The sequence below is a fragment of the Dromaius novaehollandiae genome, chromosome 1 (genome assembly GCF_036370855.1).
Source record: "Dromaius novaehollandiae isolate bDroNov1 chromosome 1, bDroNov1.hap1, whole genome shotgun sequence".
NCBI lineage: Eukaryota > Metazoa > Chordata > Aves > Casuariiformes > Dromaiidae > Dromaius > Dromaius novaehollandiae.
Window position 1 is genome coordinate 196,942,452 of NC_088098.1, and position 27,134 is coordinate 196,969,585.

The 27,134-nt window shown below is 37.6% G+C and overlaps 2 protein-coding genes across 3 annotated transcripts in view; one reads left to right on the forward strand and one right to left on the reverse strand.

Moving 5' to 3' along the window:
- The window catches only part of GPR12 (G protein-coupled receptor 12), a 29,928-nt gene extending 25,584 nt beyond the window's left edge, over positions 1 to 4,344 (forward strand). The window contains exons 3-4 of the transcript XR_003260515.2: positions 1,263 to 1,420; positions 2,594 to 4,344. The gene's annotated coding sequence lies outside the window, so the exon portion shown is untranslated. The remainder of the gene's footprint in view (positions 1 to 1,262; positions 1,421 to 2,593) is intronic.
- Positions 4,345 to 11,263: 6,919 nt separating this feature from the next.
- WASF3 (WASP family member 3) overlaps positions 11,264 to 27,134 on the reverse strand; it is a 78,903-nt gene continuing 63,032 nt past the window's right edge. The window contains exons 7-11 of one of the 2 annotated variants that reach the window (XM_026108816.2): positions 25,931 to 26,048; positions 17,919 to 18,085; positions 16,786 to 17,049; positions 14,788 to 15,158; positions 11,264 to 14,019 (exon numbers count right to left, since the gene is read on the reverse strand). In XM_026108816.2, coding sequence (XP_025964601.1) covers positions 13,862 to 14,019; positions 14,788 to 15,158; positions 16,786 to 17,049; positions 17,919 to 18,085; positions 25,931 to 26,048 — 1,078 coding nt within the window. In that variant the 3' untranslated portion in view covers positions 11,264 to 13,861. Of the gene's footprint in view, positions 14,020 to 14,787; positions 15,159 to 16,785; positions 17,050 to 17,918; positions 18,086 to 20,038; positions 20,215 to 25,930; positions 26,049 to 27,134 lie in introns of both variants that reach the window. The other variant, XM_026108814.2, reaches the window with a different exon arrangement.

A 27,134-nucleotide genomic window follows, 5' to 3' on the forward strand; every position in this document is an offset into this window, starting at 1 on the left:
CACTTCAATGGAATTATCTGTGAATAAAATGAAGCAAATTGCCTTGAAAGAAATCATTCATTGAAATAAGCAATTAAATGGGTTGCATCCTTTAAAAAAAGTATCAGAATCCACTCGCTTTTCTGCAAAACATCAATCTATTTAATGGCATTTGCAGTAACTAAAGCTTTTTTCTGTATTTTATTTGTCTAGATAGGGCATAACCAAAGAAATCAAACAACTTTCCCACAATAGCATGAGAAACAAGGAATGCAAAGTAGAAAAATAGTCTTTAAATGCTGCAGAATGGAAAGTTTTACACAAGAAATAGCCTGCCTATGCAGGTACCTACTGCACATGCAAAAGCTGCATTACAGATGGTTGTTAACTGAGCTGGCTCAACACTGTAATTGCTGTTCTGCCAGAAATTCTGGAGAGAAGACCATAGTCCAGAAAGGTCAAAATTTTGAGTACTTCATTTGACAACCATTATACTCTACTCTGAATGAGATAATTTTTCAAGCTGTTAAAACAGCCAGCATTTTTCCTTTGTCTGCCTTCTCCCAATCATGCTTGCTCCACTTGGGGCTTGTCCCTAAGTTGACTGTTTGTACCAGGTTTCTCCACTTTTGATACCAGCAATCCTACCTTCATTCTTTCAAACTCCCCAGGTGCCTCCTCTGCCAGCTGTAGTCCCCTTGCCTAGCTGCTCCCTGTCCCTGTCTTCTTGAGCAACTAACCCTATTTCTCCCATCATATCATGGCTTCTCAATATATTTTCTCTTATTTGCCTTTCACCCACACACATTTGCCATCTTCCTCCCTCCTTCAGTGTTCTTGCACCTGCTGGTTCTTCTTTCATCCTGGTAGGTTAAAACATGGCAGATTAAGACAGACCTAACTTGCTTGTACAAAGCTGACCAAAATGAGAGGAGCTAAAAGTGATGTAAAGAGTCCAGATACAGTTCATGTTGGGCTAATGACTGTATTCAGATACAAAGTCAGAGAGAGTGTTTGATGAAAAACAAAGTGAACTGGAATGGCAGCTCTGACTTGGGGAATGTGCAGAGTTTCAGTTGCAGGGTGGTAATACTCTGCCACACCACGTTCACTCTGCTCTGCTGTTGTGAATCATCATAAATGGCACAGCGCACGATTTTATGTACCTGCTGTGGGTGTTCAGTCGATTTTAATTATATTTCATGTTGTGACAAGCCTTTGCAAAGAGACATTGTTCTGATGAAAATGTTTTCTTTCATTGTCACCTTTTCCTTCTATTCAAGATCAAAGCAAATTGTTGGAAAATAGAGCCTGAAGAACAGAACCATTGAAGCAGATTGTTATATGGCTCCTGTCAGCTCAAAAGCAAACAACAACAAAATCAAGAGAAAGCAATTCCTTTCCAAGACACAGTGGAGCCTGATACTGTGGTTACTCTGTGGTAAGATCCAGACTAGACTTCACTGGGAATCACACCATTATGCTATATGAATGCATTGACAACATGGTCTTTGCAGAAATGAATTTGTTTTAATCTGAATCCACCCTCTACTCAATATTATTATACCATCCCATTTGGTATAGCTTGGTCTATGGCAAATCTCTCTGTTCATAGCAAGGCCCTTTGATTAAGGAAAGGCCAAAGCTCCTGTTCAAGTAACTGCCAATTATCTCTCCAATTCAAGTTAGATCGTCAGGATCATCTTTTCTTTCTGTGTTTATACAATACCTGTCATCACGAGCTGCTAGCCATAACTTGAAATACTAATAAAATGACAGTGTGCACAACACATATATTGTTCTGAAACAAAACACCTTAAAAATCCCATTTGGAAACTGCAGACATATCAAATTTATTGAGAAAAGAAAACTTGATCCTTTTTATGCTGTTAGCACTATTGGCTTGCAATCTCTTGATGCAGCTTAGTTATTATGGAGTTCCAGATTTAATATTCTGCCCAGAGGATGATATAAAAGCCACTATTGATTTCCATTCTCTGTAAGCAGGCTTCATCCCTATGTAAATTAAAGATTCTATAATATATTTTACAATATAGACTAGCTGTCATTCAAGCGTTGAACTATTCTTATACCAACAGGCTGATTTATTGACAACCTCCAGACAGTAACACACCTAAGGAAATCTAGTTAGGCCTTTGTGCATTAACATATGCATCTATGGAAACCTCATCAGATATCCTAGGGAAAATGTGGGACAGATTTTTCACCAGAGAAAGAGTGGTATACACACTGACGCTGCAAATAGCATGAATCACCTTCATTGCCTCACGCTATGATATATCCCCTTTCTTTTCAACAGAAGGTAGGGGAAAGATGTCCATATGTCTTCATCTACAACTTTTCAAGTCCTTTGAATATTTGGAAAAATTCCAGAAGACAGAAAGAAAGATAAATGCACTAAGATCCTTCACACAAAACAGATCAAAGTACACTTTAGAAGACAACATCCCAACTGGCTTCACTGGTGATAGCATGGCCCAGGAAGCAGGGAACAGTCACTCTGCCAAAAGCTATGAGCACCCCTGAGAGGCAGTGAGTTTCCCATATGCACTGTCTTTGGAGACCTTGAAACATTCTGCTTTCTCTTTTTCAGGATGATGGTGGAGACAGTGGTAGGCTGCAGAGGCATCCACAACTATTCAGTCGCTGCACTTTGGGAAGGGAAAGCTCAGCCCCATCTTGAAGATTCTTGTGACACACTGGAAAAAAAATTCTTACTGGAGGCACTACAGATAGAGTCAAGCCCTGAGCGCCCTGATCTGATCTCATAGCTGACCCTGCTGTGAGCAGGAGTTGGACTAGATACCTCCAACCTGAATTCCCCTGTGACCTGATGAAAGAGGAAAGGCTCTCTGCTAGGACTCACTTCCACCACACAAAGAGATACTGGAATTGAAGGGAACAGAGAGCATTAACTCCTGCTGTTAGACATAGCTCCTCTCTCAGCCAAGAGATGGAGCTACCTCTCCCGCCAAAACTGTGCTTGCTCAGTAGAGAAAGGGGAAATTAGACCAGTCAAAACGTCACTTTGCCCCTCAAATCCTTTTCTGAAAGGCATCCATGAAACTCTCTCTTCCTCCTTGAAAAAATAGTCTTGTCGAGTTGAACAAAGCCCCTCAGGATATTTCTCACCAGGCTGCCAATGGGAATCAGAAGATCTCTCAGTGTGGCAAGACTCACGACATATCTCCCAAGCCAGGCTGGAGAGGAATAACCAAGGTTTTCGCATTTGGCCATCTTAGGCTCAAGCATAAGCCCATCAAAAGTCTGACAATGAAACCTTCTCTGCAAATGCAGTCTGTACAACTGTAATTATTTTAATGAAGATTGTGATTTTTATTATCTGATAGCTGAGAGGCAGACCAACATATCCATTGCCAGCCATGCAGTTTTCCCCTGTAGAAAGAGGGACTTCTACCATTTCCCACTCAAGCACCACATTTACAAGACAGTCTGTGAGCACAGATGCTCAGCTTCCCTAGGGGTCAGACACACAAATGAATGAAAAGCTTAAAATGTTCAACATTAAGCTTAGTTAACATTAGTTAATCCCACCCTCACCACCAACTCTGAGGTAAAACACTTTAGCTTAAGTGTCTTTCATGGGGGTCTTCTCTTCACGGGTGGCCAAAGTCACATCACCTCACAGCTGGGGCAGGCTCAGAGTATTTGTAAGGACATCTACTGGCAGGAGCTCAGCAGAGGTGCAATAACTTCTTGAGCTGCCGTATCTTGTCACTTCAGAGCTTTTAGCTTCATTCCTAGTTTACATTTCAGAGACAGCCTCTGGCTTGTATCAGCTTCATCACAGACTGGAGGGAGGACTGTGAGCCTCCAGAAGCCAGCACAGCTGCACATGCACTGAGATTTTGCCATTTCTTTGCATGCACACTTTTATCACAATACCTACTCAGTTACTGACAGAGGATCAAACAGTTAAAAATCATCTCCTGATGACAGTTCCCAATGTCTCTTTCTTTATCCTCTTAGAGCTATCAAATTAGTTGAGCATAGCTCACATCATTAGATCATGTCTTAATAGCTGTATTTCTCTTATTTCAGAAAGCTTTTCTGTGCTGGTCAGTGCTTCCACAAAAGACAGAGGTCCTCAGGGGGAAAGAAGAGATGCTGGTTTGTTGAGACAATCAGCAATTTTGAAGACACTGAAATCTCACCAAGCTCTGTAGGAATATGTACTGTCTAGTTGTGTAATAAAATTCAATAAAGACATTGAGAGTCTGGGGAGCTGTGAAGTGCATCTATCTCCATATCTTCAATTTCTTTGTCTCTTTTCTGGATTGTCACATGGCTAAATTTTAATTAGAATAAACTGTTATGATTGCCCCATTTGTCCACTGGAGGTCAGTGTCTTTCTACAGAAATACGGTTTCTCTCACCTGCTGTGATTGCAGGGGACTGTACTCTTACAGCAGCACCTGATTTTCCTGTCACAGAATTTAAGGCTTCTGGTACAATGGGCTGAAGACAGATCACGGGTACAAGTCCACCACAGCCCAAGGAAGACCTGCCATCATACATCCATTCCCAACTCAGGTAAGGACTTAATGAGGTCAGAGGAATAATTGAAAGAACTCAAATTCAGTGTTTTCCCAGACATTAAGCAAGCTCCAGTAAGTGGGGCAAAGGCTCCTGGGGCCCCTCCCTCAGCCTTGCTGCCACACTTGTAGAGCTGTAAATATCCTTCAGGAATCAAATGTCTAGCTCCACTCTCATGTAACACAACATCTAGTTGGACAGGGAATTCTAGAAGTGATGAATAAATGTGCTCAAGTATTTCCATGCTTACTGCAATATCTAGCCTTGTATTTTAATCAAATAATAAAGTGTAATTGCTAGATGTTAGATTTTTCCTATCTAGTTAATCCTACTTGGCTCATTTGCTAGGATTAGCTCCAGAGAAGCTGCCTGTTTAGGCTGCTACACAAATTGTGTAGGAGAGCTGTGCTATACTGCTCTGCTTTTGGAAACACTCACTCATTAGTAATATTTCTTCACCAAATGCCAGTTTGCTAGACACCCAGCACATCATTTACAGCTCTGTGCCTTTCCCCTGGTGGTATATGATGGCCAAAGAATGACATAGCAGTGGATGAGAGTGAATGAGTGATTGTGTAGGCAAAAGGGTAAACAGATGCAAAATCAGAGGTATTTGGTAAAGAAGTCACACATTTATCATTGTTTAATTATTCCTCCTAATCAGTGTCTGTATCAGCATTGAAGTTCAGATCAGAAGTGCACTTTTGAAGCAAATCTCCTGCTCATTCCCACTTGCCATGCTTTAACTTGCATCATGGAGCAATCTCAGAGTGCCTGAACTGGCTCCCTTTCAGAAGAAACTAAATGGAAGATACGTTCCCACTGCAAATGGGCATTTAGTTCCCAGGACCAGATTAAAGCCAGCACAAGGCATAACCTCTGCAATGTGGAGAGTGGTGATCAGCACTCACTGCTGCGTTCGACAGACCCACTCCCTCTGAGGTGCTAACTTCTTGCTAACGCAGACATGGTCTGACCTACTAGCTGACATCGTGGCGGTTTAGACAGCAGTTTCACCTACTTCCAGTAGCGCACTAGTCTTCCATAGATCTCAAAGCAATTCCAGTGGAAGGAAAATAACATTATAAGCAACTTTTTGTCTTTGTCTCTCTAGTTTGGGTGCGAAACAGAAAACCTGAGGTATGAAGTCTAATTAGGTGAGACAGTCCCCATGACGCATATCTAAAGACCTGGGATTTTCCAAGCCTATATGATTTTCCTTAGCTTCTGTGGTAACAAATTAGTGACAACACCACTAACTTCAGCTCTATCCTGCCAGAAAGACAGATATTCTAGGGGGTAAATTTTGCTCTTAGTTTCCCAGAACATTTCTGTTTCCATTCCACATATGCTCCTCAAGTCAACTAATTTTCCTACATCTTCTCTCTTGTACAGCATTGGGATCCCTGTTAGCATTCAGTAAACAGATGGGTGAGAATCAATGGTTGCCCTGAAAAAACAGGGAGAAGGAATACCTGCAGCAGGCTGGTAATTACAGCAACTGTGCAAAGCTCACACTTGGAAGCCTTAAAATAGAGCTGCAGTTTACAAGTATGCTTTACCCATACATCCCTTAAATCTTCCGCTATCCTGAATATCCATGTTTTATTTTCTGAGCAGAAGACATTCCCAGTTCACTAAATTCCTTTTTAAAATTCATGAATACAAGAAATATTAAAAAGATCAATGCACTATTTAAATGTCAACAGAAGTCTATTCATCCTAGTCAGGTAGCAAGGCCAGCAGCACTGCCACTGCTGTTTGTACTCTCACGTCTCTTCTGATCAATGAAGGAAATACCAGCTGAAACAGGCAGATGGCTGAACAGAAAAGAAAGGTCATTACATACTCAACTGATAAGGTGAAAAGAATAAAACAAGGAAGACGATCTTTGGGAAGAAGGTTAAAACTTTGCCTCACCACTCAAAGGGTATCTCTGTATACAGGTAAAATAAAGCATAAATACAAAGTGAAGTATCATCAATTATTCACTGAAACACTTTCTCCTATTGTTTAGCACAGTAAAAAAATGCCTTTCTCATCTTTCTCATCTCTGTCCTAAGGTCTCTATTTTCCTACCTCCCATGCATTAAAGAGACAAAAGAACTCCACAGATCTGTGCTGTTTCTCTCTCCATTTAAGTGAGGCATCCTGTACTTAAATGGCTTTTCTCAGGTAACACAATAAGCAAGAAGCAATGTTACAGCTAGACAAGCCCCATATCTCTTATCTCAAAAAATTCTAGTGGTTAGCAGCTGCCTCACAATTTGGTGTTTTAACTAGATTTGAAAATCCCTAAAGTGAGGATTTATCATCTCTCTCAGCAAAGTACGAAGTAAATCTATCATGCCATATAAATAATTCATATAAATCCTAGAAACATAGCAAGGAATATAGGTCAAGAGGGGCACCACAGGAGAGGGATGGAACTTCCTTTACTTAAAGCATGTGGTGGACTTGAATTCAGTTTCTTAGACAAACTATGTCAATTTAAAGAATGAAGACAGCTCTTTAAATCATTTATAAAGCAAAGAGTGACTTGACAGTCACCAGAGGTTTTGAACAGAATACAAATCAGATGAACCACAACATGATAGCTATTTTTTTTCAGATAAGAATGTCTTACATAAGTTAGCTGGATACAAAAAAGGGCAAATTAAAGGGCAAGATAAAAACAAAACAACCTTGTGAAAAGAAATGTGGTAGTGATTTTCAACAGTCAAGGCAAATCAGTAATCCATTACTGGGAGAAGCAATGAGCTAAAAGCAGAATCTACAGATTTAAGTACACTCCAAACATTCCCAGGAACTGCTGACATTTTATAAATAATCAAGAGCTGGGTATATGTCAGTATTTCAATGTAAACATTGAAACACAGCACTTAATACATTACATACCTTAATGCAGAGAAGTTCTGCAGTCATAGTAAGATTAAAGATTTTGATGAACCTATTCCAGAGATCTCAGCAATCTAAAAATTTACTAACTGCTGTAAGCACACTTCCAAACCTTTATTAAGGCAAAAATTGTTATAAACAGAAATCATATTAAAATAAATTTAAGGGAACTTCTCTAGCCAGCCTAGAAAGTGTTACTTTGGTGGTCATTCTGAGAGTATGAAGCACACAAAAGAACATCCTTCATACTCAAATAAACATATAATATAATGGCAATTGGAAGTAGTCTGAAGGGACCTTAAGAAAAAGCAATTTTGCAAAAGTACACCAAATCTGGAAGGAAAACCAAGAACAGAAAACTGAGCCAATCCAGGTTTGGAAATGCCACCAAAACAGACCAGAGGAAAAGAATACGAAGAAATCTGAAAGAATGTCCCAGGTGAATTCAGGGTAAGGCCTCACATTGTTGGAATGAACAGTAACTTTGGAAAGATCTATGTTTCATCACTAAGTTAAGCCTGGGCTAATTTATCCTACTACTACAGTAATCATCCTTCCCAGTGGAGGAAAAAGGCCCTCATAGCTGGAAAGGGCATTCCTTGCAACATCCGCTGTTACCAGCACAGCCACAGAACAAGAACCCGTTCAAGGGAAGAAACCACAGCCAACCAACCAACCACACTAAACTAAAAATCTTGCTGAAGTGGTAAATCCATGGGTGGTAACATGCAAACTATCTATTAAAAAAAAAATAAAAGGAAGTAAGAGAACCAAAAGAGATTGATGCAACAGGACAGGCTGCAGCTGATGAAAATCAGCATTGGGTTATTGACTTCAGAAGAGCAAAGGCATTTTTACAGTGACTGGTAACTGCATCCAATTTGTAAAGATAAAAGGCAACGGACCCAGGCAATTTAACAAATTAGAAAAGGGTCATTAATAAAGAACTAGGAAGTTACATTTGCTAGAGAAACAGAACATTAACAGTGGAATTACTCAAAAAACTGAGTAAGGAAGTCATCAACACTGATTGACATTAAGAGACTCCAATTTTTAAGAGAAATGGAGAAGACCTATTTAGATGAGTTCTGCCATCTCCCCCAGTATTACTTGGTAGGGTTCCAGTTTACCAGTGTTCTCTCAAAGACAGACTGTCAGACTGTCTAATATTAATTAGCATTAGGGTAACTTTGACAGATCTTTAGCCCTCTTCCTTCATCTAACACCTACATTACACTGGCACGAGTGACTGCTGAATGTGGCAGACAGATGTGCTGCCCTTCCGAGTCACTCAGCATTTTCAATCACTGCCACACTGTCATACCACATAAAAACAGAGACAAGCTATTGAGACATCTCAGAAACAGTTGCCCTCAGCTCTAATCTCCAAAGCACTTTGCATATGACCTCTCACCAAGAGAAAAGCACAGAAGTACGCCCAGCTCCAGCTAATCAGATAGGAACTTCCTTATTTAACTCCAACATTAGGAATTAATCTCCAAAGAGAATGCTATATTTAGCTAAGAATCTCCTGGAGGCTACTTGTTTTCTTAGGCAGCTGAAAAAAAGCCCAGTCCAGCACAAACAAATGAGAGGGCTTTCCACACATATGAGCATTTACCTATGTCACCCACAGACAAGAACCCATTTCTCCAAAGAAATCTACAGATATTTGACAGAACATGCAAAACCACCCTTTGCTTCTTCCTATTCCTAGAGAAGGAAAATACAAAACTCCTTCTCCCTGTTTTGTACCGAAAGGACATTTTTCTTAAGGGCTCCCATTCTTTCTGCTCTCCTCTCTAATAAAAGACAATGGCTGACTGGAAAACTAAAGTCCTTCCAGGGTTCCCACACTTCTTTAAAAGGCCAAGAGAATTGAGCTTGTCATTGAACAACCTTCACAAATCACTCCTGTTTTGTGGCAGATGCCACAGCCCAAGGGATTGTAGCAGGGATCATCATTTATTTCCATCCACCGTACATCACTGAGCACATTGACAGTGCTTAAGAACATGAATACAAAGTTGCCTCAAGCTGCTGAAATCCTTGGCTTGTGTGCACTGTTTTATATATATATACACACATGTGTGTGTGTATATATATATTTATATATATGTGTGTGTACTGGTACCAGAAGTACTTAAAAATTCAGACTTGATTGTTAATTGTTAATTCTAACAATGCAGTCAGGTTGGATGCCCTCCATAGGACAAGAAACTTTTCCCAAAGTAGACTAGACTAAGCTGAATTCTTGTTTGTTTCCTTGTTTTAAGGAGGAGGAAGTACAGTGTCATCTTAAAAAATCTCTGTCAAAGACACCTTTGGATAAGCTGTTCTAATATTTATTTTACCCCACTGCTAGGAAATAGTATCTGAGTTCAAGATTGTATAATTTTGGCTTCTAGCCCCAATATTTTCATAACATTTCCATTATTATCATATTTATGTTCAGTGCAGTTTAACAGTGATATTTTAAGCATTTTTAGAAGCTACATGTTTGTCCTAACTTTAGCTGCATACCTTCGAGTGGAAGGCAACATCTCTTTATTATTAACACACAATACCTAGCACAAGAGAGAAATAACTCCTGCAAAATACATCACAAGAACAGATTTCCAACAAAGAGTAATTTCCCATCCTCTCAACCTCATTTGCAAAGTGCAAAACCTAGTTCAATTTTGAGCTTGTTCTGAACAGCAAACCCCTCTTGTTACAGTAAGATTTTCCTCTTCTTCATTTGGTTCATCTTAGTTAATAAGGAGAAATCTGAAATGCCTAAAAACCAACTGATAAGTCAGTGCAGTCATATGGAAATAGATTCTTTAACATTCAAGAAAATAACTGTTAAAGCTGTAAAAGGTAGTATGCTGAGTGATGTCTTCAGTATAATCTCCAATCCTAACTCCAAGCCCCACTGATGAATGAGCATTTACATTGCTAAAAAGAAGAGACCAGCTTGCTTTACTATAAAATAGCCTTTGAACAAAAACTGCCAGTTCATTTATTCAGTCTGTACTTAGAATTGGTGTCTTTGTTCTAAATGACCTGAATTACGTTCAAATCACAGATGGAAAATTTCAGTGAAATAACAGCTGCATGCCAGAGGGACAGAAATTTTTAGTTTAAGAGAGTAAAGATGAATTCATTTTCCCAGGGAACAACCAAGCCCATCTAAGGTGCGTAAGTAACTCTGTTTAAGTTACAGTTAGGCTGCTACATTTCACAGCTCATTTGTGAGTTCTTCCCAGTATGATGAAAAGCCTCTCCTGTTACCACATGAGGTTTTAGCCTAGGCTTTGGCACTCTTTCAATGTTTTGCAAATAAGGTTAATTAAAAGATTTTTGTAGTGAACAGATAGACATGAGTTGGCATTTTAAAAAACGGTGCTTGATGTCATTAACCTACAGACACTTCTTTCTTAAAAAGAAAAAGGGTGGTGGAGCTTATCAGCTAATACAGCTGATAAATAATTCTTCAGTGAAACACATTAAGCACCATCTTTGCTCCCAGAAAGAACTGGGCAGAATTTAAAACTACCTGTACGGAAATGAACACGTTTACATCAAACAACTTCAATTTAGAGCTTGAATCAAGGTTGCAAAAGAAACAAGAACGAAGGAGCATGCAGCCTAGGAGGAGCTACAGAAGCCTGGTTATGCGGACTCCAGCCAATGCCACAGTAAAATGGTGCTTCCTGGGGTCACAGATAACATTTGGTGTGTTACATTTTCATTTCTTTTATTTACCAATAAGGGGTAAAGAGTAATGGCAAAATCTTACTAATCTAAGGAAAGAAAGACAGACTCAAAAGTGAGTTTTTATTCATATTTGTTACTTATTCACAACCCAAAGTAAGATTAAACTGATAAAATGTCCTAGAATAATGTTAGTTTACATCACTAAATTCAATTCACATTTTTATTGATAAAATACTGAAAGGAAAATGACAACAATCCAGGTTCAGAAAAACAGATTGGCTACTATGACTGAAAAATCTACACTATCTTACCTGGTCACAACTTATCACTTGTTTTATGTTTATTATTTAAAATTAATGCAGATTACAAAATTTCTGATACACTCAGCCTCTGTGTTCATAAAATATATCTTCTATCATATCAAATTTCAGTAGAATGGAAAGAATTTTCTGCTGAGATATTTCATTTCAGCATGTATCAAAAGGATACTGAGAGTACTCTCCCCACCTATACAGCGATGTAACACTGCAGTCTGAGTTGCACTTTTATCTGACTTATCCAACAAATCCTTTTGGAAGCCAGTGTGTGAGTATCCTTATGACCAAAGCAAACCATCCCTCACACATTAATGAAAGCCATCATCAAGCTATAGCCTAAATTCTGTCCTTTGCTGTGGATACACATATCTCAGACTCCAGTGTACAAAATAAAGCAGAATTTAGCTCTGTATTTTAAGGCAAAGACAAAAACAGATCAAACTGAAAAGGAGATGAGTACCTTCAGCTGCCACTCATTAATGAGAGCTGCAGTTGCTCACCATTATGCAGAGATCGGTTGCAATTCATATGACAGATCTTTAACAGAAACATTGAGGTAAGCATTTTGCTACACTACCAGAAAAACAACCGTCATAGATTGAAATAACATATGCAGATTAAACAGCAATAAAGTAGCCAATAGTTTGCATGCAAATATTGCATTAGACTGGTTATATTCTCAGGACTAAAACTGTTTACTGTGTAAACACAGATTAGATCTTCCATTCCTTTTTTTTAATTTAATATATTTTTTAAAAATGGACAAGCCTTACAGAACAAAGGAGCTTTACCAAATGTTAGACCTGGAATTACACAGACTTCTGTTACAAAGATTAAAACTGTAATCTGATAAGGAAAGAACTCTTCTCTCTTATGAATACATTTTTAAAAGCCTCATTAGGCAAAGCAGCAGCCTGACTCACAGTCAACAAAAAAAGGAACATTTTAATACTGCACTGCAAAAAGATTATGAGTTATTTTTAAAGAAAACAGAGATAGCAAAAGCAGACTGTATGGCAGCAACTTTTGCTAGAGAAAGAGAAAAAAGAGTGTGTGTATACACACACACACACACATATATATGTATGTATATATATATACACACACACATATATATATGGGTAGGTGGGTGGGTGTGTGTGGGTGTGTGTGTGTACACACATATATATATGGCATAGTACCTAAACAGCCATTAAACTGTTTTACCTGCCAACATTACATAAACAGGAGGTACTGGGAGAGAAAAACATTCAAAGTAATGGTAATTTGAGTAAGTGTGCTACAGGAAACTGAAAATGATCTTTCATGACTTTCTATATACGCAAATCAGTCAAAAACTTATTCACAAACATTTATACCTACAGGAATAAGAACCAAGTTTAATACTTGTGAGATGTATCTGACCGCTAGAACTGTACTGATGTGGTTTCATTCTTTAGTAATAGCAGGGTAACTTGTCTACACTGCTAGGATGGTATGGCTTCAATCAGATCTACCATGAAGTCTTTGAATCTAGCTGATCCCCATCATATAACTGAAAAGCTGTACCGGGATTTTAACTTCCATTTGTAATATGGACATGTTACTACCTACCTGAGACCTCCCAGGATTCTACCCAATAAGCAGCCAGCAACCAAGAGCTATTACTGCTACAAACTTTTCCAGTCTGCTCAAAAAATTAACTACAGGATCATGTGGATTCAGTCCTCAAAGCATACACTTCATCATCTGCTACATTTTTAAGGAAAAATGAAAGGTTAAATTCTACAAATCCAAACCTGTTTGCTAAGCTAAGCTAAAAAGCTAAGCCCAGATGTGATTAAAAATAGACTAAATAGATATTTAGTTGCTATCTACTGTATTTTAAGGTGGGCATAATTAGCATCTAAAAAAATAAAGCTAAAAATCATATATTTATGAATCTCAATGCTTCACTCTAATCATATAGTTAACTCTCCTCAAAGACTAACAACCAGACCACTTCACAAGTAACCTAAGTTGTTTGCAAAATTAAAAGGATAAGATGCAAAGTCAAAAAAATATACTTTACACCTTATAGACCAGGAAAGTAAAATAAAATGCTGGTTCTGTAACAGTGCAACAACTGCAGCATATTTTGCATGCAGCACATGATTTGCTACATTTAGTGGCACTTAAGTATTATGTGGTAAATACTGAAAGTAAGACAAGTTTCAGATCTGCAAAAACATAATCACATCATTATTACCAGAGTTGCTAAGCTACAGCATTCTGAATAATACCAACTCAATTTTAATGCTTCAATCACTAGCCTTAATGCATGTCAACGTTCTGCTTTACATCTTGCTAAGAAAGTGATCACTAAAGACACGTGTTTCATGACCTTGCCACTGTGCTTGTACTAGGCTTCAATCTGACCAATCATTCTCATCAAATTCTGAGTCATCGTCAGAATCACTGTATTCCACAGCAATGCGTCTTGAAAGGATGGTTGCCACATCATTTCCAACAGGTTCTCGCTTTGCTTCTTGCTCGCGTTGCTCCTGCACCTTTTTCAGCTGAATTCCTGTAGAGACAGTCATTGTCAGACAAAGTTCTGTGTACTAAAAAATTTTTGTTCCACATTGTTGTGAGTTTTATATTCTAGCAATATATCCAGGAAGAAAAAAAGAAACCAGTAAGGTAGCCTTCCTGAGCAATGAAGAGTGGTAGAGAGAAATAGACAAAAAAAAAAAGTAGATTGGAATTCATACTCAGAGACTAAGTGCTTCTAGTCTTTTAAAATTACCAACAATAGTTAAAACTAAACACTGAAGACTGTACAAGTTCTTTCGATCTGAAGAAGGAGGACTTCAAAATTGTGTCTGGAAACACTATAAGAACTACAGCTCTAGAGTCTAACCAAAGTAAGAGATGGCCATTAGTCCCTGATTAAAGATGGCTTGCAAAGCTACATGCACTGGGCTGAAACATGGTTCTGGATAGCTCAATTCTTCTGAAGAAACCAAGAATCCACGTACTTTTAATGGAAACTCCATATCATGAACTTAAGTACTGTTTCATTTGATTATGTTCACACAAACACTAGAATATATTTAACACAGCTCTACACCTGGGAACATGAGGCTTCAGGAACAGGTCTGAAGTCAGGGTTGACAAGGGCTAGTAACCTGAAAAGCAGAAAGTGTTACAACATGTCTGTGGTACCTGTGGTTAACTAATTCTCACACTGAAATTCTGCCTAGCTGGGAACAGGACCCCTGAACTCACATCTCTGGAAAATACAGTTCTTACACTGAAGAAAAGGAATTGCTAAAACTCCATGTCCACTTACCCATACGAATGGCAGCAAGAAGATCACTTCGTGCATCACTTATTGGTGGCTGTGCAGGTTCATGACGCTTTGCCTCAGCAGCTGGAGGAGCATGCATTGGGGAGGAAGAGAGGGATGAACCTGCAGCAGGGGGGCCTGGAGGGGGAGGAGGTGGGCCAGGAGGAGGAGGAGCCGTGACAACAAGCCCACTAGGAGGAGGAGGATGAGAGGCAGCATATGTGGAGCCAGTCACCAGTCCAGAATGGGAAGCTGGCACAGGGAGCTGGAGAGGACTAACAAATGCAGTTTGTGCTGAAGGAATCATAGGGGGAGGGGGAGGGGGAGGAGGACCTGTAGGATTGTAATAATCCACCATCTGAGCTGGAAGCATCCTAGGCAAAAGAGAATTAAAAAAATGTGTTGCATTGAAAGTTAGGACTTACAGAATCACCATCTCTTAAACTGTTCTCCAACTTCAGCTAAAACAGAAATTGAAAGGAATTTAAACTAATATGTTAAATACACAAACAATTATAAATATATGAAATACCAAATATTGAGGTAATATATTCTGATTTAAGGCAGATGACATATTTAAGGACAATCCCTTTTCAGCCCTATTCATATCAAACCACTCTGCAAACAAAGTAAGATTTATCTTGCTATTCCTACCCAGTTAAGTATACACCCATGTTACTAAACATTACTGTGTAAGAATATTAAGCACAGTGACTATGATTAAGAAGGAAGCAATAAAACTATTAGACTATGAGTATCACTTCCACAGAACACAGGGCTTTGTAACAAATGTTAAGAAATAATAAAAGACATGCATGGAGAAAAATGGAAAGTAGGAATGGAAGGATTTAACCAAAAGTATATCATGCATCTCATGTGCTTCTTTAATCAAGTTTGTCAATTCAAATATTATTTAATTAAATTAATAAATGATTGATACTTCAAAGGAATAGGGAATATGTAATTTAGTTGGTAAAATGTCATTAATAGAATTGTTAAAAGGAAGAAAAGAGAATTAGTATAAGAATTCTGAAATAGGTGAAGAACTGTATAAAGGAGACAGGGGTTATAGGGAAGTTACTAATGACATTCAGTGATGCACAGTGAATGGTCATGTACCTGGGGACTAATCACAAGAATTTCTTTTATAACCTGGGAAATGACTAGCTGGAAATAACTGAGAGAAAAAGCAAGCCAGAAGAGTCCATCATAGCATAACTGTGAGTCATCTACAGCATGATACAGTCATGAAAAGGGCAAACGCTATCCCAGGATGCACCATATGAAGGTGAAAAGGCTTGGCTAGCCTAGCTTAACAAAACACAGGCAAGAAGGGATACAACTGCACTGGGGTTACAACTGAAAAGTTTAAGCTATTTAAGCAAAAGGCTAACGTTGGCACAAGAATGAATAGGAACGGACTGGTTAGAAACAGATTCAGGATGGAAAAGAAATGACTTCTTCCTATCAGAGAACCAGTGCTATGGAGTAAACCTTCCTTCAAAATTTCAGGCAAAACATCTACATAGTAATCTGATAAATTTGTCAATGGAATTAGGGAGATGTCTGTGGCAGTAGGAACAAGATTCCTATCCCGTTATAAGCTCCTTTCCAAATCTTCTCAGGGATGCGACATAGACTGCCACGTCAATCACATTCAAAGATCCCTTTTCTGCACCTTTCTTGCAGTTTGAAATATTATTCAATTAACTATGCTGTAACTACTTTTCGTTATAAAGGAAAATTGTCCCCTTTTTAATATTACATTAGGACCTTTAATATTTTACAAGCATATTGATTTCAACACATTCCATACACAGTTCATGATTTCTGCTTTCACCAGTTCAATTGATATTAAATTTCCTCTGTTATCCTCAGTGAAATAACTAGAGGTATTTGTTATTTTGGTACTATGTATGCACTACATGTTATGATGGTTATGAAAAACATGCATCCCTCTAGTTTTGTCAAGAATGCACTGGAGTAAATCATGAGTTTTACCCATATTCTGCTGGTACCACAGGTACTGAACTATGCTGGCCATCTGAAGGCTGGGGTGGAGGTGGAGGTGGTTGCTGAGGTCTGTTTAAAGTAGCATGTCGTACTGTGGTAGAAGGTGGTCTGTATTCATGCTCATGGCTTTGGGGTACTCCCATATACTGTGGACCATCTCCTGTTCCATATGAAGGCATTGCTATCTGCTGATGAAGGGAATGATTCGGAGTAGCAGGATAAGAATAATCTGTAACATCAGATGCATGGGACCTAAAATTAAAATAAATGGATGCAGAAGAACACGTTATATGAGTGTGGCAGAATATTATCTAAATAGCTCACCAGTAAAGCTAAAAATGGAATAATTTTTTACAGTATGACTCCCTGATTATGAAGCACCATTCCCTTGTCAGCTCATGGAAGACACAACAACAAAAGCAACAAAATGGTTCATATGACTTGAAAATAAGTTAGTCTGACAAACTGGCATAGGAAGACTAAAACTGAACAATTGCAACATTTTGGCATGTTAACTCTGCAGCAGAATGTCCTCTTGTAGCACAAACTTTCAAAAGGAAAAAAAAAAAAAAGCTTTCTCTGGGTTTTAGAGTTCTTTAGTAGCCACAAACAAGCATATTGTTTTGAGGGGTGTTTTTGACAGACTGTTGTTTGAGATGATAATATTTATCAGGTTGGCCTTAAGTTAACAATGACAGCACAAAAATTAAAGCAACATTGCAAGCACTCAGAATTATGCAGAAGATTATATCTCACCAAAGCAGAGAGAACCAATTCCACCAAAGCAGAGAAAACCAATTTCAAAAGTTAGAAAATGCTTTTTATTTTGTTTGCACAAATAGTTTTGTTGGAAAAGCTTAGAGAAACTGAGAAATGTAAATATTAGTTGAGCAGAGAGTTCATAAAGATACAAAGTCTAGGATGCTCTGTCAAATAAGCCCAAGAGAGGGAGCAAAAGGATCTCTTCATCCCATTACTGCACAAAGCTGTATTGTATTAGTAATGAACAATCGTGCAGCCTGGCTTTTAGTGAACAGAGTAAACTGATGCACTTATCTGTAAGACTGGAAGCAAGGCAAGCAACAAAAAGCCAGGGCTTTGAGTAAAACAAAATGACAAACCCTTTGGGCATTTTGTCCTCTTTCATGCTTCCTGCCTGCTCCATTTTCTTTGCGTCACTCATGAACTCAATGCCCATTTTCCTTCTCTCCCACTCTTCTTTTCTTGTTCTTACTTTTCTCACATTAATTTGCTGGTTTCTGTTTGGATTCAGCTTGTGTTTCTCTCTCTGAAGTGCAATAAGTATAACAAATACGTTGTAAATTGTCACAGTCTGGAAACTTAGATTTCAACCTTTAACGCTTAAGCTCTACAATTATCAAACTAGGAGGAATATAAGCATTTTTTTATTTGAACATAAAAAAATCATGATATAACTACAGACATTTCCTTAGGACCTTATTTAAAACACAATGCTCATGCAGTAGCTGTCAGCATAAGAATGTCTCTGAAAGCAAGACTTACTTCTACACGCATCATGCTCTTTAGGCTTTTTATAGCTTAGCTCCTGCAATTAAGACTATACCAAGATAAAAATAGAAAATCTTCTCTCCACTAGTCACAAAATTAAAAACTCCTGATGCATGTAAAATACAGACTTCGGAGTTCAATCTCCGGTAGTTGATCCACTGAAATTTAAAATTCTTCACATATATAAACCTTTGAAGTTTTATAAGTACAATATGTCTGTCATACCATAAAATCCGTAGCCAACGTAATGAGGCATCTTTACAATTTCTGCTTAATGAAATGTTACACATTGCAACTATTATGGGTATCTGCAAATAATCAAACACATTTTGACACTGTGGGGAGATAAAAAGACAAATCGCTTCAATGTGACTATTCACACACAGGAATCCTGGAAGCAAGGTGTTAAGGCCAGAAAAAGCCTTGAAATGTTTGAAAGGCAGAGCTCAGAGATGGAAAAAAAAATCCACACTTGGCATTTGATAACGGGACACCAATGTCAGCTTAGCAGATCAACCTTTGGAAAGCAGTCTTAATGAAACATCAGAAACTGACAAAAAGGAGATTTGCATTAGAAAATATAGCTCACTAAAAAAACCTGATGGTAAAGTACTTTAGACAGAGGCAGGGTCTGGACATGTTATTGAAACAGCAGTAGCAATTTCCTTTCAAATTTTTCAACTACAAGATGATTACTGTTCACAGAGACTGAAACATTAGTTATACAAAGTTCTGAGCAGATTTTTTCATTAATCTCGGCTGGACAGTAGACTAAAGATATCAGTCCACCCTTTTGCAATGGTGGCTGTTTCCTTATCCTAACTATTCAACAATTTAAATACAAACTAAATTGCAAAACAGTTTTTCACTAGATTCTGCTTATTCCTTACCCTTCAGCTAGCAATTAACCATAACAAACAGAGAAAACAAAATAAGAGGGAAAATTCTCTAGTGAGACCAGCTTAGTGAACAGACTCAGATATGCTGTGCACACCAAGACAGCGCATCTCCCACCGAGCTCAAAAAGAATTGCATCCACATTTGGGGAGAAGAACGATGAAGACCCATTCTGCTGTGTGTCTCTAAGCAGAGATTTTCATTCAAAGTGATCTTTTTCATGTAATAATGTTGCATCTGGATTTGTAGCTTGCTTTATAGACAAGTAGAACACCGATGAAGCAGAAAACTGTTCCCTGTATGCCTGACTGAGTTGATTACCTGGATTATTTCGTGTGTATTTCTCGTATAAAGAGAAAAATATTTGAAGATCTCCAGGAGGCTAAATCCTGAAATGATGATGTCATTGTTTACAGAAAAATATTTATTAAGCTATCAGCAGCACAACATAGGACAAACCATAGCTGAAAGAACAGGTATTGGTATTATCTAGTAAAGGCAAATTTAAATGCTATTGCATCTACAGCTACTCAAGATCAAATACAAAGCATATGTCCTACGCTATAGTGAAATAACTTTGCTAAATTATGATGACAAAATGATCACCTGAGGTAGAGGAAGAAAATTTTGATTAATTATATAATTTGTTATACTATATATGCTTTAAGAGAATTTTGAGAAGAGCTGTAAAACATTTATTGTATATTTTGTCTATTACAACTGTTACATTCCCAACCTATAAAAACACCTAAATCTACTCAGTATTTCTGAATGTACATCTGAGGTATAACAAACAGCTTTATTGTAAACAGACCTAGTATCTGGGGACAGTGATCCCTCGGAAGATGCTCCATGGTACACACTTTGAGACAACCTGTTGTCAGGTCTAAGCTCTTTGTCATATGCCATCATATTCCACTCCTGGCGTCTGTTCCTGGCTTTTCTAACCTTTTTCACCTCACGAGTGGTGCCATCTATACGCTTTTGCTCCTAATGTTCAAACAAAAGAAATATAGCATGCAAAGAAAGAAAAAAAGGAAAGGAAAAAGCAGGTTAAAATGCAGTTAGAGCGCATGAAAATAAGACTAGGTTTACAGATGAAGACAAGTTTACATAAAATTTCTCTGCACTAAAAATGCGTCCTTACGCTACGAACTTCATTCGGAAGTAAGATTACTGCCTGTCCTTCTTCTGTAAGATGTAGATGCTAGCATGATACTGATCTACCGTTTTTCCCCAATACAGGCAGAACTCATTGATTTTAAAAGCTAGAAAGCTTCTCCTGACATCCTATGTTATTTATTTAGACCATCCTGAAGTGCTTTTAATTTCTTTCTCCTGCAAACCAATATTATGAGAACATGCTCAATTTGCTCAGGCCTTGGGAAAATATGGAAGAAATGGTAACACCATCCAATTCATTTTGCATTCTATGTGGGATGAGTTTCACTGTTCTAACTTGCTCTCCCTTCTTAGATCTGATAAACAAGCCACCACAGTTCCTCCCAGTTTCTCCTCACTTGTTTGCCGTTATCTTACACAAAATGAATTACACTAATCCTCTCTGCAGTGTGTCGGTAATATTCAGGTGATATACTACAGCTTGATAATTTCACATCAAATCAGTTGGTTTAGTTTTTGAAATCTTTCAATAAAATTTCAGGCCCAATGAATGTCAGTGTTTATATATCACTTAGATCTTCTAATAGTGGGATTCAATGCTTTTGCACCTCTGAGATGTCTCCCTCATCTCACCCTCACCCTTACTACTCAGTACAAATAAAATCATACTCATGCTTCAGCGTGACAGTAGGCAAGTTTGCACTATCTAAACTCAAAAAGATATTTATGTCCTACTCCTTTTCACAATGTTTATGAGGGCCTTGGATTTTCTGCTGGCTCTAGAACCCACACCTTACAATACCATTTCATAAATAGGTTAAAGATTTTTTTTTTATTAATAATTTGGTATTAGACTTTTGGCTGTTAGAAAGATACAGTTTCCTGGAAAAGATTTATATTCCTATCTAAGAACTGCAGTCATATTCAATTGTATTGAACAAGGAGTCCATTAAAGTGCCAATATCTAAGCTTTTCCTTGTTGAATCTCCTACTACCTTTATAGTAAGGCATAAGAGCTGGAAAGCCAAACAGTCCCACCCAAAATGAGGAGAAAAAAGGTATGCCACATGGATGAACATGAATATTTTCCTGCAACTGTCAAATTGTACTGATAAATAATACCGATACAGTTTATTTGGCTTTACATCACTAACAACTATCGAATGGCTCACTTGCCCTCTTTTTGGATCTCTTGCTTGTCCCATGCATGTCCATAAGAGGGACCTGCTGATCCACATCTGTTAGCATTAAGAATGACAGAAAAAACTTTTGGAAGTTAAACATCCAAATGTTGCTTGTTGGTTCCTGGACCCTGCAGTGAACATATTTTTGATGCGATGAATGTCAAGTAAGAGTCATTACCCTGGTTCTTAATTTCCATCTATTAATTCTTTCTCTTCCTCAGACTTCTTTTAGAGTCACTCTCTTCTGTGCTCAGGTTATGCAGTGTTTTACCATCTCCTTTAATACCATTTCGTCATACCAAAACTTCCCAAATGTAGGAATTGGAGCAGAAGGGAAACAGATTCAGTCATGCTTTATTTTGAATATATGAAGTTTTGCTGATTTCCATGGCTGAATATATGCTTGCTAAACGCTTTACATCTTTTTCGTTTGATCACTGCAAAATTTCATTTGTTTTAATTTCTGACTTTTATCCTGGTTCATTTATTTAGATTTTGTTACCTACTCATAATAGATTTGAGAGGAAGTACTAATAATCCTTTAAGTTAATTGAAAGCATGCTTTAGTTTTTTCTTCTCACAGATTAATAACTCCATCCTCTAAGATTTATTAGTATCACGTATGTCTTGCAAGTTTTCAGAAAAAGTAAGTATCAGCCTTTTGAACAATGTACACTGCTCTCTGGAAGATAATGATTTCGATACAACCGTGGCACAATCAGGAGTGCTTATGTGATTATTTATATGTAATCACCTATTTAAGATACGTTTAAGTGATCACTATGTTTTTATGGAAAAGATAAATACATATATCTATATATGTATGTATAAATAAACAAACAAAAACAGGTAGGTATGCAAATAAATATGCCCCTTTTACTTGAACAGTACTTATGTCTACTTATTTTTAATCTACTTTTTAAAATTATTTTTAATCTACTTCTTTTTTTTGGTTAAATATTATATAAACACATCTCTAAAACATTTCATTTCTTCCAAAATAATGAGGCAGAGCTGCCTATTGCTACCAGCAGAAAAAACATAGAAGCTTGTAACAAAGTAGTTTTATCTTGTTTCAGTAACAGTGAAGGTTTTTATTAGCACTTGTATATTGGACAAATAATTTCACTACCTTGGCAAACATCGGAGACAGCTCTAGTTTTAAGTACCTAGGACAATGACAACAGAGTTCTAGGGGAGCGGAAGCCTTTAAAAATAACTACGACTAGAAATATCTTTCTTAGGAAAGCAAAGTATAAAACATTTGCTTCCTGTAACTGACAGGTAATAGAGACTGCAGCAGACAAATGGATGCTGTAGGTTAGACTAGAAAACAGGTACATGGTTCAACTATTGGCAGGAAATGATTTCAGTAAACACAGCAAACAGAGTTAGACTCATCAAACGGGTAAGTTAATTTTTATTTTTACATTTGCATCAAGAGTTAGCAAATGGTATTTAAAGCATCTTAATAAAGAATAAGAGCTAATAATAGAACGTAGCCTCAGCAAGTATTTGCAATACCTTCAAGAAACTGAGAGTGTGAGCCTAGTGTATTTTCCCGACTTTCCAAATTTCCCACTCTACCTGTCACAAGTCATCAGGAATGATTTGTGAAAGGCAAGTATACAAAAGCCAAAAATTAAAAAATTTCTAACTATTTAAATAACTGTAATCATTCCTCAGGAAAAAAAATGGGGAACAATAAAAAGCAAGGTAGAACAACTCTGGTTTGGTTAACAACTGGTCTAAGGTTATTCAATTCAGAATACCGCTGATATTCGTAAAAGTCAAAACCAGCCACCCTGAACTCTTACGCACTGACCTACTAAAAGCTTACCAGTAAAGAACAGGAGACTATCCCATAGTTTTTAAATTTACAAATAATTAAAATTACAGTTTCCTTTGGAGAAAATGTTCATCTGAAAGACCCAAATCAGAGAAAGTCTGTATTAAATTTCTCTGGTTAAACTGAATACTGAAACAATAAATAAATATGATATTTAAAGGTGAGAGAATGAAACATTTCACAAATTGCCTGTTGCTCAAGCATTTAAGGCAAATGAGCAAAATGACACCAGAAAACAAATCCTCTGAGGCAAGGAATATTCTTAATCTTCACTGACCACACAAGAAGCTGAAGCTAAAAAACACCTATATTTGGTCAGCTGAGTAGGACTGCATCTAGCTATCTAGTTTATAATACTCTAAACAATACAGATTACTTCATCTGCACACAGTCTCTCAATGACTTGTGTATTTTGTGCTTCTGCAAAATACAAATTGTTTGAGGAATTCTCGGTTAGTAGATTCAAAATATAACTTCAGCCAGAAAAAAACATAATAGATGCTCCAGATTCATTACTAGTCAATGCTATCGTAAGGACAAGAACAAAAGAAAATGAGAGTCTGTTAAGCAACCTACAGAAGTAACAGTGTCCGTCAGATGTTTCATCCTCCTCCCTCCAGCTCTCTAAAGCTTCCAGGTGATAACATGCATGCTTGCACACCAACTTCTGCAAAGCTAAAAGACAGATTTCTACCTACCACATAAAGTCACACCAACGTGTGCAAATTCTGTTCTTGTTAGGTAGGTTTTTTTCATATTTAATCAAATTCTGTATGATTGGGATTGAGAATATTTTCTATCTACTTTGTACACTGTGATAAAATGATTAAAATGTACACAAAATATACCATGGACAGAAACAAGTGAGATGTATTATCTAAAATACAGCCTGAAAACAAGTTTATAAAAAAGTGCTTGTATAAAAATCTCTCTAATGCTATCAAAATTTTTTCAAGTGAAACCTGGTTCCAAAGGTGGTCTTTAAAAAACAGGTTTCCAGTTTTTCCCTAGCTCTTTTGCTTTCTAATATCAAACCAGAATGAAGAATTTAGCTCTTAAGTTGATAGTTTCTTTTTATCCCTCTCTCTCATGACAAGCTCTAAATTTGAAAGGAAAAAAAAGGCTGGGGAGAAAAAAAAAAAACAAAGTTGTAATTATCTATATATATTTTTCCACAGAGAAACACTGAGTAAAATTAAGAAAGGAACAACTAAACTGGAGAATGAAAACTGCTTTAAAATTTGTCATAATTGTTTCCCATCTTTCAATCACCTCTATGACTTATGATACTGAGAATATAGTGGAATTATAACTTTGTACACAGTTTGTACAGTTATACCAAAAAACAAATGACTATTTCCCAATATTTTGCTTCAGACTGAGTTTCTTCTACTGAAAATGTCTACTCAATTTTTTCAACTCAATCTTCATCTTTTGCTTAAAACTGTTGTAGCCAGAAAGTTTTATCTAGCAACAGGAACAAGGAACACATTTCACTTAATAAAATCAGAATATTAAAGCTTCCCAGGCATGTTCTGTATTTGATGTCTAAGCTGGTATCGTACACATTAGCATATTTATATTTAGTGTATACTGCAAAACACTCCTTTAATCAACCTGTTCACCTTGTTTGGAATCCTTTTATTTTTAAATCCTTTACTTCTCACTGAACCTATTCAGAAGGGCAGCTACCTGCCAGACAAGACAGGCACACAAGACAGGCAGCTTCATCAAGCTTTCCTTCTTCCTTTTTTCTTAGGATAACCTTCAAGAATCTTATGGCCCTGTAAGATTTGATCAAAAAAAAAAAAAAAAGACAGCAAAAAAGCTGCAGAAGTACATATAAACAAATTTTTTATTCAAAATTAAAATCCATTTTTAAAGTATCTTCAGAGCATCGGAACACACATCTCTCATCAAACTGCTGAACAGACTGCATAAGGACTAAAGACGCTTTTCTATGAAAAAGCCTCAATTTTTTTGGTTTTTTAAACCTTGGAGAAACAAAGAATATTTCTCCTAAAGTACATCTGCTCTTGTTGCTGAACCACAGAATAAATTTGTTATCTGTTGTCTATTACTAACTTCTAACAGGTTTAGAAAAGCAAAGAGTTACTATAAAGGAATTAAAACCCCAACAGAATATGCACTGTTGAGTAAGTCCACGTTTTGCTACAGGAGTTGATGCTGCTGGATAAAAAATTATGAAAATAAAGAAAACTGTAATTCAAATTCCTATTTTCTCTAAATCATACAGTTTTTTCTTTGAAGTAGAGCAGAGCTATTTTGCTAAGTATTAATAAGCAGATACTGGCAAGGGATTAAAGAAGTTATGCTGAAAGATAACTACAGTCATCCTAACATTCAATTTGCCAGCTACTTAAAATAGCATGAACTATAAAAGCTGAACCAACTCTAAATCTACAGCCATGTCTAAAGAGGAATTGCCTTTCCGCACATATAAACTAAGTAGGACCTACCAATTTTTATGCCTGGACAAGTGTACATGAAAGTATAATACATATATTTTCAATTATGTTTTTGCTTTTACCTTCTGTCTCCTCTTCTCTTTTCGCTTATCTTCAGTGTCTTGTAACATTTTTTCTTTCCAAAGATCAAAAAAATAGGAGGGATCAGTATAAAACTTCAATCCATCTTTCTTATCATCCCTGCAAATACAGTAGAACACAAGCTAAGATGATATGAATTAGTATTTTTAAACTAACAAAGCTCACCTTTGAGGATCTTTTAAGCTTAACCTTTTTGCACTATAGGATGACAGCATGGCAAGTGTACTATATACCACTCTTGGTAATTATAGTCTGCAATTTGCTTGGTTCATACCAAGGATTTCAGGGAAAAGGGGTGGAATCCGCTGCCTTTTGGGAGGCATGCTTCCAGACTACGCCTCAGCAGACCTCAGCAGGAGCTGTCTGGGCTCCTGCACAGTCTTCCTCACTGGAGTGAAATTCCCTGATGTTGCAAGAAGATCATGTTGAGACAGGATGTGCAGGGGACAGAGCAGCCTTAGGTACAAATGCAACTCAACTGATTCAGAAGGACTAGAAGAGGAGAATTTGGCTAAATCCAGACAGGTTTTAGGATCGGAATTTGGGAACAAGGTAGGCCTGAGAACCTTCGCCCTTGTGACAGGAAGAACAGGACAGCACTACTGAAAATGGACTCTTCCAGCTCAAGGGGGGTTTGGGACTGAGCTGATTTGGGCTTGCTGGCTCCACTTGGCAGCAGGGAACCACCTGGAACCAGAATCGCCTAAGCTAAGAAACCACCGAAAGGGTATGCTATCAAATCCTAATTTGGGGTGAAGTAAACACTTGATGCCATGGCCTGGAAATAGGGAATCTTCTGAAATCCTCCATGTTCGTGAAGGATCAGGGGCTGGGGGATTCAACACAGCAGGGCAGCTGGCATGGTCCAAACAGCATATGACGGTGATCCCAGTCTGACTTCCTAAATTGGTGTCTTTCAGTGTCCCTTTTGGCTGTAGATCCTAATTTCTTCCCACACAAATTTCGGTGGCAGCTGAACCCAAATTTCTTCCTGCAGGATCAACAGTGATGGAGATCCAGCACATGGAGACTGTGCAACTGCAGAAGCAGGGTACAGACAGCAGTTTCTATGTACTGTCTAATCATACAGCCCCAAATCCCTTACATTTGGGTGTTAGAGCTGTTTTCTACAAAAGTCTGAGCTATTGAAGGGGTTGTTCTTCCACCCCTCTAGCTTTGGTCAGA